Here is an 18,803-nt window from a genome sequence, read left to right on the forward strand (position 1 = left end):
AGACAAGCCATAAGTCACTTTTTTCAATACTGTTGTAACTTCAAATGGCTACTAAATGAATAAAATGCTGGGAAAAAAACCCTGTATCATGATTATGAAGGAAAAAACAAAGAGGTAGAGTTAGGTTTTATTTTTGGCAGGGAATTAATTTTTCTATTCTAAAAAACTAATAAAATATTAATGCATAATATATTAAAATATAGTTAAGGAAAAAATAAAAAGCATCCTATACTTTGGAGCTTGGTCTTTGTTCTGCTAAAAATGTATGATATGGGAACCCAGACAGAAAAGTTCTAAGATACAGAAAAAGAATTATTGGTCTTGCTCATAAGGCATGCTTTGTCATGATGTGACTTGGTTAGTTTTAGTTCCCGCTTTCTGTTCCTGTAGTTGCAGCAACTACACTAAGAACATGCCAAAAAAATATATGGGGTTTGGGAAGAAGGAGTACTGGTTGGAAACCTGGTAACACTATGAAAATGAGTTACCTAATAAAAGATAAGCATTTTAATATAAACTATCATTTCAAACCTGCTCAATTATTCAAAGGTGACTCGGATCCTATTTGACAGAGCCATCTCCAGTCTCACAAGGACAACATTCTGTTCATTTGATTGAATCACACTCAGTAATCTGGTAAATCAACTGGCGGGAAAATTTCATGGGACTCTATTTGAAAGACTTTACCCTTATTAATGCAGTGAGGTAGAAACTCATGTTCTCATATGGTATCCCACCCAATCATCTCCAAATCTGAGCCTCAGACTGATGAATTTTATATTTATTACTTTTTAAGATAGGCTAACACCACACACAAATATTTTCAACAAATCATTGTGGAAAACCTTAATTGGAATCTGAACTAAATGGTAGAAAATGTGCATGTCAAGATTATCCATATTAAAACCAAGAGGCATAACTTGACGCAAAGGAAACTTAAAGGACAAGAACAAAATAGACTATATTAATTGCTCCTTTGACCATTTAATCTCCTTTTTTGTTTCTCTCTTATTATAATGACAGATAAATCTCAGCAATTAAAAAAGTTATCAAGGAAAAATTTCCTGGACAGAATATAAATAGCGAAATGCAGCTTTATTCTAAATGAAAAGCAAGAACAGCCAATGAATAAATCTCAAGACTATTAACGATCGACATATTTTTGTAATTGTAGCCTTAGGAAAACACACAGAAAGCTTAATAGAATCAATTGGACGTCGCTTGGGTTAATATGAATAAAGCTGAAATAACATAACACAGAAACCAACGGAATCAATGGGAAAGGAAGGAACTAGCCGGCATTATTCCCCATCTTTGATTGCAAACGCAACGACACACTGCGGAGGAACGGGCTTAAAGGGATGAATGAACCAGAACCCTTTTGATCACCAAGAGGCTCACCGAAACAGTAATTTGCTCTCCGAGGAAGGGGAAAAATCCTTCGGCCGAGCGCAGATGTCAGCTCCGCCCAGAGACGGCAGGCCAAAGAGTGAATGGAAAGAAGAAGAACCTGCTGCGCCAAGGAAGCTCCCCTCCCTCGACGGAATTGCCCTGCGAGGAAGAAAGCACAGCCCCCGCCAAGACACACGCCCGTTCCGCAGCGCCGGCAGCAGCTGATCGACGCGCCAACCAATCGCGGCGACCTCCCACTTCCCCCACCCTTAAGAACGACCTTCCCCGGTAAGTCCAACGCGCTTGCGCCAGAGGAAGTGACTTCACGTATTTGTCGTTTGCTTTGGTCTGCGGAGCCTGTAGGTCGCGCCCGTGTATTGCATAATAACGAGAAAGCTGTTAACGCCGGTACATCGTCCCCATCGTCCCTTGTCCTTTGAAATGAACAGCGACAGGCAGAGGACGGGAATGGAGAAGAGTGGAAAGAGTTCGCGCGTACACCCATTTTTTTTAAAATAAACCGGAATTCCATGACTGTACAGCACGCTAAACTTGATTTGCAAATCTTAGCAAGGCACAAATTAAAGCCGCGTGTGGCTTGAAACATCGCGAGAATGCAATTTAGTCCTACAATGAAAACGAATGACAGTGCAGAGGTGGACAATAGTTTAATTAATCCAAATGTCACAAAAGGTACAATATGTCCAGAATTCTTGTTTTAAGAAAAATCAAGGGCAGCAAATAAGTCTACAGTTTGCATGTTGTGGCTGTAATGTCTGCAATTTCAACTTATAACATGCATTGTGTTTATACATGGTGTTATTCATTCGTTGTATTATAGTGGAGTATTCCTTCACACAAAAGCAGTTATAATTCACATATTAGAGTAAACCATGGCTTAGAAATAACCCCTAAATTTTAACATGCTGAACTAAACAAACGAGGTTTTCACTGTCATATCAACCTTGACATAATGTGATTTGTTAAATTGGAATAATATCTTTGGAAAAAACTAATAATAAGGAATATTTACTTTCAGTGAAGAATATGCAATATGTAAATTAGATCTGCTTTTAAAGATAGAGAATATAAATAGCCTAAATTCATACAATACACTAAATGAACAAACCAAATTATGACTGTTCATTATTCATTAAGCCCAATATCTGAAGCTGCACTTTCACAAACATACCCATGAATTATGTTATGTGAATACAAATACAATTGGATTTGAAATGAAACCCAAGCAAACCAGGTTTTTTGGCATATGTGAACCAGGTCAATGACAATTTGTGGAACATCTTAAGCATTGTTAAAGCTAGGAGATAACCACTCCAGCTAACTTTAGGATTTATAAATCAGTGTGTTTGTAATTAAACTTTTAAAGTTTAAGACACTGGCTGGATTATGTTTTATTGCTTATGTTTGCATTATATTAAATTCCAATATGCCATGGTCACTCTCACCCAAAGTTCCAGCAATTTCAACTTCCTCTATCACTTCTTCGCTATTGGTAAGAATTAGATCCAGTTTAACTTTTCCTCTAGTTCCCTCCTCTACTTTTTGGATGATAAAGTTGTCCACTAAGTTGGTTAGGAATCTGTTCAATCTCCCACTTGCTGCACTGTTTGTCTCCCAGTTGATATCAGGGTAGCTAAGTCTCCCATTAATATGGTGGTATGTTTCCTACGTATATTTGTTAGCTGTTTAGCTAAAAGTTCATATATTTTCTTCTGTGTAGTATACATCTATAGGAATGTCATTTTTTTCCCTTTTATATTGACCCATATAGATTCCAGGAGGGTCTGCAGTTATTTTCTCAGCCCTCTTTCTGATTTATGTGGTATACAGATCCTCAATGGAAGGCAGGCTGGTTGCAATTGTTTTTTCTGCAGTTCTATCTGTTGAAGTCTGTAACATGTCCTGTTCGGTTGCTGTGTTAAACCAGACAGTTATTGAGATACATGTGACAAACTCAATAATTATTCTGCAGAACTGTATCAGCAGATCCTTGGGCAATCTAAGCTTTCTGAGTTGATGCAGGAAGAACATTCTTTGTTGATGATAGTTCTAATGTTAGATATCCATTTTAAGTCCTTGGAGATAATAGAACCTAGAAACTTGAAGGTTTTTACTGTCAATACTGTGGGCCAGTGGTGGATTGCGAGTGGTACGCCCTGGTACGGGTGTACCGATGCCTGCCGGGAGCACCAGCTACAGTGCTCTGGAGGGCCCACATATCCTCCTTACCTGTATTTGAGCTCTTCCGCACATATGCATGGAGCGTACAGCACCTGTGCAATGCTCCACCGAGCAGCTGGAGCATCGCAGAGGTGTCACAGAGGCGTTGCAGGAGGTAAGGATGCATGCACACGCTGCACGCATTCATGTGGTGGACGCTGAGTCCCATTGCACCGTTCCGGTTGCAATGGGATCCGGAACTCACCACTGCTGTTTGCCTAATATTGTAAAAGGTGGTAGAGTATGAGAGCTTCTTCTAAAATCTACTATCTTTACAGTTTTAAGATTGTTCAGCTCCAGATTGTTCCAGCTGCACCCCAGGGCCAGTTGATCTACCTCCCTCTATATGCAGACTCATTATTGTTCTGAATGAGACCAATAACTGTTGTATCTTCTAAAAAATTTCAGTAGTTTAACAGAGGAATCCTTTGATATACAGTCATTAATATATAGAGAAAAAAGGAATGGAGAGAGCACACAGCCCTGGGGGGTTCTTATGCTAATTAAACAGGCATTCAATGTGATTTTACTTAACTATGCCTGCTGCTTCCTATCTGTTATAATCCATCTGCAAGTGTGGTCAGACACAGCTTGTTGAGTCAGTTTAGAGAGGATTTCTGGAATGATGGTGTTGAATGCAGAGTCAAGTGTAAGAGACTTGGCTGTTGTTGGTGTATCTGGCAGTGAATTCCTCTCAAACCTACAGTAAAACACATTCAGGTCATCTGTCAGTTGTTGATTCCCTTCAGCAAGGGAAGGTTTGCTGAAATCAGTAATATTTTTAAGACTGCTTCACACATTTGCTGGTTCATTTGTTGATAGCTGATTCCTCAGCTTTTTAGAGTAGCTTTTCTTTGCTGTCCTGATCTCTCTTAGTACATTCCTGGCCTGATTGTACAGCAATCTCATTTGTTTATTAAATTTACAGCAATCTAATTTGTATCCAGGGTTTAAGATTATTTTAAGAAACCATTAAAATTATTTTAATGGATACAAATAATGGATAAGGCATATGTTTAATTTAAAATATGCCTGGATTCAGGCCTAAGTATGTTTCTTTAATATATTGCTCATTCATTATGGTTTGTAAATCATGAGCCAGTCACATGCTAGATTAGCAAGTCTGGAAAACTACAGTACTTTTGTATAAATTTGTAAACTTTATTATAAGCTACAAATAATTTTCTATAAATCCAAAATAACTAGTACTGCAGGTTCAGACGATGCCTTAAATTCAAAAAGTCAGGCCTAAACATCGTAAAATATCACAAGAAATTGATTTCTTACTGTACAAACACAACACATATTAAAGTAAAGTACGAGTTCGTGGCCATGTAGAGGTCGTCCGAATGTTTATAGAATAATTATGGTACATCTACTTCATTAAAACCTTTTTTAAAATGAAATGCGCGTTGGTTTTTATCTTTTTGTTTACTCTTTCGAAAAAGAGAAAAGAATATGCTCTATTTCGCCAGAAGGGACCTACCGCATATCGAACCCGGAAACGAAACAGGTGAATGAAAGCGCGATTAACACGCCCTTCGCAGCCAATGATGGGGGAGGTCCTGCGCCTGCGTGATGCCTAGCGTAGAAGCAGAGCTGGTGTACGTCTGAAGCGGGTGGCCGTCGCACGTCACGTTGCGTCACCCTACGTCAATTGGGTGAAAGGTTGAGCCAGGAAAAGAGGTGGGGCTACGCGCACACTCGCGCGGACGGTCGGAACGGTCTGAGGCCCATGTGGAGTGGCAGCAGAACCAGCCTGACTGCCACATCTGGATCGAGATCTTGGGCCCTCAGCAGCTATGAAGGGGTGAGTGCGGGACCGGCGCTGGCGCCGCGTCTTCTTCCTCTCTGACATCCGTGGGGTGGCTTCGAGGGATCTTTTCTAAGCTAATGGGGGATCCCCGGCTTATTATCTCGGGCTTTTGGCGGCGGCGGCGGCATCTCTTTGTTTCTATAGCCTAACGACTGCTTGGAGTCGTTCACCTGCCTTCTTAGGGAATGAAAACGAAGCGGGCCGTGTAGCTCTTCTTGGCTCAGAGTATGTAACCTTATATTCTGGGAGAGAAGTGAGGCGCTGTGGCGGGGGAGGGGGAGGCGAGTTTTTGAATTCGGCCCCGAGGAAGTGCGCGCGGAATTGCACCATAAAGTGAATCACGTCCCAATTAAAGGTGTATCGTACCAGTAAAAATGAAAGCATAGCCTCCTTTAACAACGATGGTAGTTCCAAAGAAAGCCCTGAAAACGCAGTCCCTGTACTTCAAATAATGTTGTGCCATCCCAGGTGCTGAGCAGTCAGTTTGCAATAATCTGTGTAGCTATTTTTAGTTATATAACATAGTCCTCTTTGTATTTGGCTGCCCTGGAGAGAAGCTTAAGATCATAATATGAGATAAAAAGGGGATAAAGATTGAAAATAAGTTGAAATATTATTGAAATAAAATTGGTTTGGTGGAATGCCTCTGTGTGTATCTCTTCTTTTACTTTGGGTTATTGTGGCTTAAACAATATCCAGAGCACCAGTGTTTCCCACTACTAGGGAGGCAACTTTAATTCATAAGGCAAAATTAAGGTTTTGTATGCGTATTATATCTTCAGATTAAAAATCAGGGCACCTCTCAAATGTTTGATCTTTACTTATCTTGACACTCAGTTCTGATTCTACAGCCCACCAAGTCACTTCATAATTTAAACAATCGTCCTGTTTAATGGGTATAATAGTGTAGACCTCATTCAAAACCTGAGAAAAATGTGCCATTTCCCCTGAGTTATATGGCCAAATAGACCTTTGCGGCAGAACCTTTCCGTACCATCCAGCTATTTCATTTTCAAGTCATGTGTCTCATCAAGGCCAGATGGTTGAAAAGAGATTACTAGTCTTTCCAACAATTCAAAGGTTAAATCTTTAAAGCTCAGTCTGGTATCACAACAAGTAGACAAGAAGCTGGTCTTCTCTTTCTTTCAAAACACATCTTTTGGAATCATATCCTTGAGAAGAAACTAACTACATTCCTTGAAACTTTGGTAAAAAAAAATTCAAGATAGATGAAACTTCATTTGGCAGAGTTTTCATATTATACTGACACAGGCTTCTGGCACTTTCCAGCAGCAGTGCAAAAGAATAAACAACACTGTAGGTGGATAGCACCTAACTTCAGCTTTATGTCATACTTCAAAGACTGACATCATTGCTGAGATTACACACTATGCTTACTTATCTTAGCTATAGTTTATTTTTTTAACACTAAGCTGCAAACTAACGACATGGGCTAAATTGGCTTGATTTATTCAGTTTGTCAGGTGAGCATAGCCCCTGGGGCATTAAATCAAAGATCCTTCTTTTATAGAACTGTGTCTGAGCAATGATTAATGTCCCTTATTTGAATAAGAAAGTAACAAATACAGCATTTAAAGTTTTGTTGAATACTGAGTTAAATACAGTTCTCAAACTGGAAGTTATTGACATATTTGGTTGAGAGAAAATTCAACTCAAATGTTTCTGAAGTAGCTTATAAATACAGAGTAGATTTTAAATTGAATAAGGGCAGATTGTTCATCAAGAAAGTTATGCCAGAATTTTTGAGAGATTACAGTTTTAATGTGAAAAAAACTAGATCAGGATAAGAAAGGGACATTTAAATTTGACAGGATTTGCTCAAAGAGGATAGCATGTATTGACTTCATGGCATTATAATGCATACCAAATAATTCAAGTTTATCTGCACTTTCCAAATAAATTTTCATAAATTATAATGATACTGGATCTTACAACACAGGAGAGACCCTGATCTGAGGAGAAAATGCACCAAATATTTATGGAAATTGGACCTAGCAGAAAATAGCTTTTATCTGAATAATAGCCAGACCTGCTAATTTTGATCTGGAAAAGTGATAGGTGTGCATGATCAGAAAAAATCATGCCCAGAAAGGCTTGACCATTCAAAAGTTTGAGATTATGGTGGATCTATAACTAACTATTATAATTAAGATGTCATTTCTAATCTTATTTAGCTATTTTTATTCTGCCTTACATAAATATGGTATTTGAACTCTGATTTCTTAAGGGAATAACAGGTAGCAAAGAAAAAGTATTTATTCTAATGTATGTTATCAGATGATATGTATACAGATGTTATGGTATAAATTTTGACAACAACAAACATGGTATATTATTGTATCACATCAGACTATAGAAATTGTTAAAAATTTCATGGATTAAATAGCTACAAAAATACTGATCATTTTGTAAATTAAAAGTTTTTTCAATACTGCCTTTCAAATTCATGAAAGGCAGGTACTTTCATGAAATATTGTTCTGCAAGCTGACTGTTCCTTATCCACGGTTTTCAATTAATTTCATAAGATCTGTTGAAGCTTCGAACTTTTGTTGTATAGAATCCTAGGCAGTAAACAATAATTACAAATTTCATATGTCACTTACATGATTAGATTATCTTCTTTGTTTTCAGGTATCTATTCCTGTTGTGTGCAACATAGTGATTGATTCAGTAAGGATAGTATGTCTGGCTAGTTCATGTAGGTGTTTCACCATTCATTGTGGTCCTTGTATGTGTAATGAACATGTCATTGATGACATGTTCCATTACTGATGGAAATTTCCATGTCTGTATGGGGAAGATGCTATGCTGCAATATTTTTTAATGAATATGGTTACTGCAATGAAGGTAGGCTATAGTTAGGTACACCAGCATTGTTCTGTATCTGGCATATGTAATTTATAAGTTGCCAATAAATGAAAATATTTGTAACTTGGGGTTGAAATGAGGGGTCCTTGATGCTCTCTGAGCTTGGCTGTTTGATGATGTTAACTAGTTTGAATAATGAAACATCTGTAAGAGAACAACCAAGCTCAAGAGTATCAAGACTCCTCAATTTATAAATTATTTTTGAGTGAGAAATGCAAAGTAGGCTTTTAATGCATTTTATCTTTCTTCATACTTTTTATTTCTTCTGTTCTATCTTTTGTCTTACAATTACTATTATTGGTAGTTTTAAGTGAGATTTTAAAAGCTGTAGTTTAACACTACACACATGGAAGAAATCCACTAAATATTATTTTTATTGAAAAGTATAGTTCTGTTCCATACTATGTAGTATTTAGTGCTATATTTGCTTCCATGTGTGCATATGTATCTGTACTTGTGTTTTTTTAAGCATCTGAAAGGAGATTATAGATGCAGATTTGTTATGTATATGCTGGCAGAGATACAACCTCCAGAAACTGCCTATCCTACCTATAAAGTGATACCCAGCAGAGGTATGATCCCTGACATAGCGTTCTGGGGACCACTTGGCCCATAAGCACTTTCTTAACACTTCTCAGAACTCTTGAGTCTTTCTACTTTTTTAAAATTCAGTTTTAAAAAGGACATAGTAAGCTTTTTTGGGGGGGGGCGGGATTAGGGTCCAGAATAATACTCATTTCTAAAAGCCCTTTGATGCCTCATGAAGTGGGCAATGTTTGGATGGCTGTACTTTGGAAACAAAGGAGATTGCACTGGGAATAAGGTCACACCCTATCTGTATGTAAAACTTTGTATATGTCCTTCAGTATATTTTTAAGTAAAAGAGTTTAGTCTACTATAACATTAAGAAATCCTTTAGAGAGCTGCAGTCAGAAACTTCTGAATATTACCTGAAATCAGCTGCACACAAATATTTCAACAGACACTACATCAGACAGTCCCTGTTATTAATATGGAACAAAATGAAACACAACCACTATACCAAAACACCCATTTGGCTATCTATGATGGAAGCATACATACGCCCAAATTTAATTAATATGGAAAATATAGTTACATATAAAGAGTTATTGAACAGACAGGGGGAGATCAAAATTAAATTAGAATTGGCATCACAAGGGGTACAAGTAGAATGGTGGTCCTACTTACAGATACAATCAAGGTTTGCACAGGATAGGAAGAAGGAAGGTATTGCCAAAGATTATACAATATTAGATAAACTTTTTATACAGACAGAAAACTGGCTGATCAAAGTGTTGTATAGATTTTTGTTGGAATATAAGCTAGAGGAGGAACATGTCAAAGAAACTAAGGTCACCTGGGCGAAAAATTTCCGTTATAATGTGGAATAGGCTAAGTGGGAAAAACTTTGGATACTTAATCAGAAACTAACAATGGCTACAGCGTATAAAGAAAATCTTTATAAGATGTTTTACAGATGGCATCTTCCCCCAGCACGGCTCTCCAAAATGTTTAAAAATCTGGCCCCAAATTGTTGGAAGTGTAAAAAAACACCAGGCACTTTTTATCATATGTGGTGGACATGCAATGAGGCCAAAAAAAAAAAAAAAAATTCAATCATGGTTAGAACAAATGGTGGGAGACCAAATCTTGTTTAAACCAGAAATTTTTCTCCTAGGTATAATATCGGAGGGGTTTAAGAAAGATACACTTTATCTAATTGCGGCGCACATAACTTATGCACAATATTGGAAAAAAGAAAATACACCATCAGAGCTAGATATAATCAGAAAAGTGTCGGGCTGTGTGGAGCAAGTTAGGCTCACTCTTGAACTTAAAAATAAAGGGTGATCAGAATATTTTGAAGTCTGGAACGGATTTTATGATTGGTATAAGACAAGGTGACAAGACTGGAACAAATATTATTATTGGACAGAAGAATAGAAATGTATTAAGTAGGCTAATAGTTAATGGTTGAGACTAGCTGTATATAATGTGAATATATGGTCACTTCGACTTCGCGGTACTGCATTTTTTAAAATGTAAAAATAATAAAAATATATTAAAAAATCCTTTAGAGAGTTGCAGTCAGAAACTTCTGAATATTACCTGAAATCAGCTGCTTATCAGAAATTAGAATCCCTGCTTTGCCCTGAGGATAGGAGGTTTTCAGGGAGAGAAGGAGATGTGTATTATTGGGTGAAAGGAAAAATTTTCAGTGGGTACCATTTCTTCATCTTACCATTTATGTTGCTGACTTCCATTTTTAGCTGATAATGTAATATGATCTAGAAATTTGTCTTTGTTGATTTTCATTGTAACAGCTTTCAGAGAGATAGAAGCCTGTGGAAACAAAACCAGGAAATGATCTTACAAGAACTTAAGGGCAAATATAATTATCATAAATAATATTTAATGATGTATAGTCACCTTGTTTCACCCCAACTTTTTATTTTGTGTTTTTACAAACCAGTTGTAAACTTGATTCTGACTTACTGGATAATATTCTACTAAATAAAATAGCAGTGCATGTCATTGGAAGGAACAGAGATTAATCTCGCCAAGTGCTGCATTCCCCAAGTGTTGCAATAATGTGATGATATTAACAGAAAGGGCAGGCTGAAACATTTTCAGCCTTTTTGTTTCAGGCTAAATGATGAGGATGGAAGCAGGACACTTCAGAAAGGCATAAACAGATTTTCAATTGTTTACTCTTTTATCTTCTGAGTGCTCACAGAATCTAGATGATCTATCCTAGACATGCTAGATTTTGTACCAAACCTCCTCCCCCCCCATTAGAGAACTTCATCTCTAATGGGGTTTGTATAATGATTAAATTTTATAATGTAAACTTAGACATTTAATTCAATCAGCAATTCCATAAAATACTGTTAATATTGCTTCATATTATTCTGAAAAGTACTTAGCTTTCTTTGTAAAGTGACATTTTATTATTAATTTGGTTAGCAAGAAATTTTCTTCAAAATGAAATTTGTGTGCATGCCATCCAATTGTGGTGAAACAGAATCTTTAATTTGTTTCAGAGAAATAAATTAGACTGATGAAAATCAGGTCACTATCTCTGTTGTTCAGTTCAGAGAACTGGGTTCAGATCCAAAATTGTCAAAGGACTAATGTAATTCTGTAGAATCCTTCACTACCTTTGCTGCTATCATCCATGGTATACCTTTAGTGTATTTGAATAGCTGGGCATTGAAAAAAATGTTTTATTCTGATTCCACTGTTATTTCTCTTAATGTTTTTGGGAAATGAAGATTATTTCTTTAATTTACAGAGGTAGTGGGGTGTTCCTGAAAGTTGCATCTTGTGTTCCATGTAATTGAATACCTATATTAATTCAGCAGGAAATGATCATGTATGAGTTTGAAGAACTTACTCTTTCTGAAAGCTCAGAATTGAATGTCTCGGCAACCTCTGGGTGTTTCCTGACTATTAAGGACATGATTGAGGAATATAAGTTGAAGCTGATTTGGGACAAGACAAATTGTTAAGGTTTATTCTGATAGCTGAACTTCATTGAATAGACTTCTCCTGCATGAGGTTTCATGGCCCTAAAAGGAACAGGTTCACAGTTCAAGGGTCCTCCTGGGATGATGCTGGACATGCACAAAAAGTTACGCTAATGTTGGGATCTTTTGCAACTCTGATGGCAGAATGCATCCATTTATTTAAAACATCCACCATTTCTATTGCAGAGCCTTTATTGTAGAACAAACTGTCATTGGAATTGAGGCATTAATATAGTGCAGGAAGAGGGATTTTTTTAGCCAGAATTGTTATGCTGTTTATAGTATATAGCAAGCTAATCATGATGTTAATAGACTCCAAAGCCATTCAGGATTGGGGGACTTACGTATTTGCCAAATGAAAAGAAACTTGGAACTAGTGAGCTAGAAATGGGATAGTTGGATTCTTTTTAATGTGTTAATGGTAAATGTCACAAGAATTAACAGTATTATCTTGCCTTAGATATGAAAGCCGGCTGGGTAACTTTGGGCCAGTCACTCTCTCAATGCAACTCACCTCACAGGGTTGTTGTTATGGAGCAAGTAGTAGAAAAAAGGAGTATTTAAATAGGTTTGCCACCTTGAATTATTTATAAAGTAATAAAGACCAGATAAAAGTCAAATAAATAACAGTAACTGTGAGTAACTAGGTTCTGTTCTTGCTAATCAGAATTGCCACAATTGTTTTTCTGAATAATAGTTCAGATTTGTTCTATATAAAATTGCAAAATATTTCAACTGAGAATTTAACATTTAAGGTATGTTGAAGTGGTTTATCCTATTAAATCATGTGTAATTTAATAAAAATGGAATTCCTAGAGGTATTGAGCATGTTTTGATTTGTTCCAGTAGCCGGATTGAGCTGGGTGATGTGACACCACACAACATTAAGCAGTTGAAGAGGTTAAACCAAGTCATCTTTCCTGTCAGCTACAACGACAAGTTCTACAAGGATGTATTAGAGGTCGGCGAGCTTGCCAAACTAGGTATAAATTCTTGATATTTATTTAGTGTGTTGGTGCTAAATAATCTAAAGCTATGTATGTTATTGAACATATTTTTCATGTATTTCTTTAATTGTATATCACGTGAGACAGGACACAATATTGGTCCATGTGATACTTTATATTTTTGAACTGTTTTCCCAATCTTTGGAATCTGTATTTCATTTAACCTGAGACTGTTATTCCATGTCCTGGACTCGAACAATTCGAGAATATGTAATACCCTTCTCCTGTCGTCTTCAATATCTCTTCAGGTACTCTTTTGAAACCATAGCGAGTAATTAGATTCCAACCAAGCCTTTACAATCTCTGAGGTAGATTATTGCAATATACTCTCAGTTGCTATGATTGACTATTCCAGCTAACATTCAAATGATTGAAAACATCATTCCATGTTTAGCTTTTCATCACATATTTTTGATTGATTTTTAGTATATTAAACTGAAAACATATGAACTAGAAGCTCCTGTCCTATCTTAGCTGGTGACTTTAGGTCAGTGGCTGTCTTTCAGCTCTAGGAAGGAGGCCAGAGCAAACCTCTAATGAAATCTTGCCTTCTTCAGGGACTTTGTTCAGGCGTTCACCTGCCATCAACATTGGGTCAAAGGAACACACACATACAAAGGAATATCTGTATCTCTGTCTATATCTTTGGAAATTTCTTTCTATTGTCCCTTTGATTATACTACTGTGCTCTATGGTGATGCTCTTGAATCTTCCTTTACAAAATGTATTTTCTGCACATAAAAAGCTATTATGGAAATCTATCCTAGTATTCATTTAATCTGCTTATTTTTGATGTCCAGAATTGATTTTTTTCCTCAAAATAACTATGCCACCTTTCTAACTAGCATATGTTTCATTGAGTTTTAGGCCTTGTTTGAATTGATTCAAATCAAAATTTGAATTGACTTAAAATGTAATATATGAACATTTAAAAAGTCTTGTATCTTATTCATGCACATTTTTTAAAATAAAGATCTGTTGCAAAGAATAAAGGAATAATGTATACACATGAAACTAAAATAAATATGCTTTCTTTCTGTTCCCATCTCTTTTTGACAGCCTATTTCAATGATATTGCTGTGGGCGCAGTGTGCTGTAGAGTAGATCATTCTCAGAATCAGAAAAGACTGTACATCATGACACTTGGATGTCTGGCCCCTTATCGACGGTTAGGAATAGGTAAGGAATAGGCAGCAAATACTCAGTGGCCTTTATTTGACTCTTGAGCTTTAATGTGTACTTATTGCTGTACTCATTCCAAGAATAAAATAATACGCGGCATAGTGAAAAGTCAAACTTCATATATCATATGAAGAATAAGCTTTTAGAATGGAAGCAGTTACTTATTAGGGTTATTTATCAAACTATTAACTTAGCTAATAAATGCAGTAATTTAACAATGCATTTCCATACGTTGCTATTTTCTAAAAGCATCCTTAATTTTTTCATTAAACTAATGAGCCCAATCTCAAATATTGGAGTTGAGATTCTGATTTCAGAGGCAGTGTTGCTGGTCTTGGGATATAAACTTACAAAACTTGAAAAAGACTAGAAATAAAATGATTTTCTTAATTCTTTTTCAGGAACTAAAATGTTGAATCATGTGTTAAATATCTGTGAAAAAGATGGCACCTTTGATAATATCTATCTGTAAGTAAATATTGTTGATTTATTCAATTTAAGCATAGGGGATTTAATTATTTGTGTTCATTTTTAATTCTACTTAATATTGAGACATAAAAAATCAAATGTTCAAAGAACAATAAGCTTAGATGAAGAGTTACCCAACTTTTTCTGTAAAGAGATAGATCCCACCCTCCTCTGTAGGTACAGTTGGCACGTCTATAGGCCAAGGACTATTGCAGCCATTAGCATAGGCATTGTTCTAGTCTTCTTCCACCTCTGTTGTCAACATGGCCCACTTACACATTGATTACCTATTATTTTGATTACCATTATTATTTGCAGTCTTTCCACAGAAATAGCTATACAGGTAATCCTTGACTTACCACCAGTCTCAAATTTATGTTGCTAAGTGAGAAATTTGTTAAGTGAGTTATGCCCCATTTTATTACTTTTCTTGTCACTGGTTATTAAATTAGTAACACAACAGTTAAGTGAATCTGACTTTCCCATTGCTTGTCAGAAGGTCATAAAAAGTGATTACATGACCCCAAGACATTGCAATGGTCATAAGTATGAAACAGTTGCCAAGCAACTGAACTTTGATCATGGGGATGCTGCAAAAGTTGTAACTGAAAAACGGTCATAAGTCACTTTTTTCAGTATTGTTGTAACTTCAGTGCTTTTGTAACTTTGAATGAATAGTTGCAAGTCGAAGACTATCTGTATGTCATTGGAATGAAGAGTGCAATAGACAATTCATGTTTAATATTCTTAGAGTAAGAATAGTAATGGTTGCTTTCACTATTAAAGCTGGAAAAGGTGGTGCTTCTATGGGAATTCTAAGCTGTAGTTTGAAAATTTCGGAGAGGATAAAAATATCCATTGTCAGTTTGGTCATGGTTAGGAATCAAAGAAAGGGGAAGATTGAGCCTAACTGGTAAGCTTCCTTTCCTTTGTAGGCTTGCAGGTAGTCCTTGACAACGAATTGTAATGAGACACGCCTATCTTAGCTGCAGGTTCAAGCCAGGGCTGTCCTTCGGCTGCAAAAAGAAAAGAAAAAAGCAGCCCCAGACCCTCTTGTGCTATACTCCTGGACCACATTTGGAGGAGAAAAGCAAAATGCCAAGACTTTGCCAAGTCTTAGCTCTGAGACTTCTTTTTGTCGTCATCGTCATCCGTCCGTCCCCCCAGCATGAAGGCCAGCCCCAGCCTGGCCCAGGAGCATGGCACAAAGGGGCTTTTTGGCACGTTGCATCTCAGGGGCTTCAAAAAGCCCAGCCCAGCCCCAGCCACCTCAGCAGTCAGGCTGGGCATGTGTCATTAGTGAGAGCAAGAAGACAAAGACCAACTATGGAGGCAAAGCAGGAACTTTCCTCCTTTACTGCTGGACAGAGATTGTTGTCTAATCATTCTTCTTCCAAAATTGCCATTCGGACAAGACAGATATCACCATAAACTGCCAAAAAGATCTACTTTTTTGTTATCTGGTTTTAGTGTTGGGAAAAAAGCTTTTTATTCATTAAATTTACCAGAGGATTGGCATAACCTGTTTGGTAATACCTATTTTCTATGTCTTTCTTTTCATTTATTTTTCTGATGCCTAAATGTATATTTTGCTAATATGTGGAACCACATCCTACTTTATTGTTTCTTTTTCTATCCTAGGCATGTTCAGATTAGCAATGAGTCAGCAATTGATTTCTACCGAAAATTTGGATTTGAAATCATCGAAACAAAGAAGAACTACTACAAAAGGATAGAACCAGCAGATGCGCATGTGCTGCAGAAAAGTCTCAAAGTCCCCTGTCTTGGCCAGAACACAGATATGCAAAAATCTGACAACTGAGCAAACCCCAGGAAACCCTTTCTTGCACTTTCTTGTCACCAAATAAGGAAAGAAGGCCTGGAGTTTTGGTTTTTTGTTTCCTTTTTCCTAATACGTGCTGTACCTGTCCAACAAATTAATAACTTCCTAAGGATTGTCAAATTGTGTGTTTTTATTTTATATCTCTACTTTGCATTCTTTGGGATGAAAATAGTACTCAGTTTTAATGGAGGGAGGGAGAGGAGGCTTCATATGGTCTTCCAAAGGTCAAAATTTTCTTCAGCATGTGTGATCCTTCTGCTTTTCTGATGAAGGACAAAGTTTAAGCAATACCTTGCATCAGTGCCATATTGCTTTTCCAATTTGGAGGTTATTTCTCTCTAGTTCTGAACTTGATTTAGTAAGTTTGGCCTTGTTGATCTTTGGAACATACACAGACATCAGTCTTATGAAAAAGTGGTTTATTTGTACTAAGTTTGGCCAGCTGATGTTTCTTGACAGGTGTAGGTGACAATCCAAATGGGTTATACCATCTTTCTCTCATCCTCTGATTATATACATTTCATGGGGAAAGGTGAACATGCCTTGGCTCTGGCACAGTGGAGGAACAAAACATTTAATGTTGTTAAAGAAGGTGACTATTTAAAAAAATAAGCTTTGTTCTGAAAACAGCTCTGCTGGTTTGCTGAAATTAGTTACTTAAGACAGAAGATGGTTAAAACTGTATTTTTCTTACACATTTAAAGATATGACTTTCATCTTTAAAAAAGAAGTGTTGTAAAACACCAAGAAGCATGGTTTATTGGGGGAGCATTGTAAAGATTCAGCAAATACCTGGCTTTCTCCTAACAACATATGAGAACTGTAGCCTACTTTGCTGAGCTCTTGCTTTGTATTTTGTTATGCTCTTGTTTGCAACTTCAATTTTAGCTGGCATTCAGTACTACAATGTCAGATTCAGTTTATTCTTTTCATTTGGGGAAATGTAGCTAGTGGCAGTGGTAAGATTCTACCCTATCACTTAAATCAATATTAAAATGTATTTCTTTTCTGTTTTTGAACCTGAGCTGTATTTTGAATTTTTCTGCTTTGAAAAAGATTTTTGGGGGATTGTGTGGTTATAGTGTAATCTTGTGATTTGATATTTTAATTTCATTGTGATGTTGAATTGGAAGCAAAGGAAATCAAAATTGGGAAAATTCAATTAAGTTGCATTATGAAGCATTTAACTGCAAAGGAACTGGAAAAACTAGAATATTTCATCATTCCTTACAATCCTAGCAGAAGATCCTGAATGAGTATTAGGATCAATACATTACAAACAAACTTTCTCCAAGCTACATAATTCCAGTTAAAACAAATATTAAGCTTCTCCTGTAGAGGCCTTGAATTGGAAAGATTTTCATACTGATGTTTTGGTTATAGTTTGCAAAGTTTTATATTTTAGTTTCTCAGAAATTGTCTTCCTTTTACAAAGAGGTTGAAGTGCATCTTGAGCTTATGTGCCAGCACATCTTCCCTTATTAGTGGTAGAAAAGCAAATCGTTTGAAGAAGGTTGGAGACAAATTAGTATTAGTTCATAACTGCCTTCTGGTGCTAAGGAAAAGGTATATATCCCTATTCCAGAATTGAAAGTTGAGATTTGAAATGATTCTCTTGATCTATGAATTGCTTGTTTTTCAGGCAGTTTACCTTTATGATTTCAAGAAAATCCAATTTTTAAAACATGTTTTCAGTCACTGTCATTCTGTAAATGTATTTTTCAGTATTTCTTGGAGATAATTCATTTATGCAGTAACTATGCGCTGTAGAAGCTGAAAGAAATCAGAAAACGAAGTTATACTTCAGTGACTTTTAGTTCTGCCAATCATTGGCTGGTCCTTACTTAGAAAAACAGAGGTTTGAATTCCTAGCTCCCTGAATTGTTTTCTCCCTGCCTAACTATAGCAAAGAGCAGCAGATTGCTTGATTATCTTGGTATGCTGCAGAAATTTGCCAATTATGGGAAATGCCTTGCCTTTTGAAATAATCAAATGTGGGAGTATCTAAGGAATAGATGCTTTTTAATACCTCACAGGGTAAGCAGGAAATTTTCCACTCTTGCCTTTCAGCATATGTACAGTTATACTAATCAGTTGGGGAATACCATTCAATCATCTTCACTTCTATTTAGACATGTGTAAGGAATATGTGTGACATTAATTCATAGCTCTAGCTGGATGACCTTAAAGGAGTTTAGCACAGAATAGTTTCTCATAGATAGCACAACTGTGAAAGTGAACTTCATAAAAATTACATTTTGATATATAGATAACCATGGCATGGAGAAGGAAGAAAGCATCTGTACATGTCAGGAAAGGGAATATTTTTGTATAGATAAAAAGTATTTCGTTAATTATGTCCATTAAAGATGACATGCTATTACAGCCTAAATAAATTCTAGCTATGTTTTAA

At 36.5% G+C, this 18,803-nt stretch overlaps 2 protein-coding genes across 3 annotated transcripts in view; one reads left to right on the plus strand and one right to left on the minus strand.

Moving 5' to 3' along the window:
* The window catches only part of ATP6V1A (ATPase H+ transporting V1 subunit A), a 32,190-nt gene extending 30,492 nt beyond the window's left edge, over positions 1 to 1,698 (minus strand). The window contains exon 1 of the mRNA XM_032212852.1: positions 1,402 to 1,698. The gene's annotated coding sequence lies outside the window, so the exon portion shown is untranslated. The remainder of the gene's footprint in view (positions 1 to 1,401) is intronic.
* Positions 1,699 to 5,297: 3,599 nt separating this feature from the next.
* Positions 5,298 to 18,803, plus strand: NAA50 (N-alpha-acetyltransferase 50, NatE catalytic subunit). 2 transcript variants are annotated; one of them, XM_032213417.1, is made up of 5 exons: positions 5,298 to 5,443; positions 12,740 to 12,873; positions 13,957 to 14,076; positions 14,481 to 14,547; positions 16,189 to 18,803. In XM_032213417.1, the coding sequence occupies exons 1-5, from the start codon at positions 5,436 to 5,438 to the stop codon at positions 16,367 to 16,369; spliced, it is 510 nt and encodes a 169-aa protein (XP_032069308.1). In that variant the 5' UTR covers positions 5,298 to 5,435; the 3' UTR covers positions 16,370 to 18,803. The 2 variants fall into 2 exon arrangements, with proteins under 2 accessions (XP_032069308.1, XP_032069307.1); XM_032213416.1 differs by having other exon boundaries at positions 5,299 to 5,443; positions 12,737 to 12,873.

This window comes from Thamnophis elegans, chromosome 3, assembly GCF_009769535.1.
Source record: "Thamnophis elegans isolate rThaEle1 chromosome 3, rThaEle1.pri, whole genome shotgun sequence".
NCBI classification, from domain to species: Eukaryota; Metazoa; Chordata; class Lepidosauria; order Squamata; family Colubridae; genus Thamnophis; species Thamnophis elegans.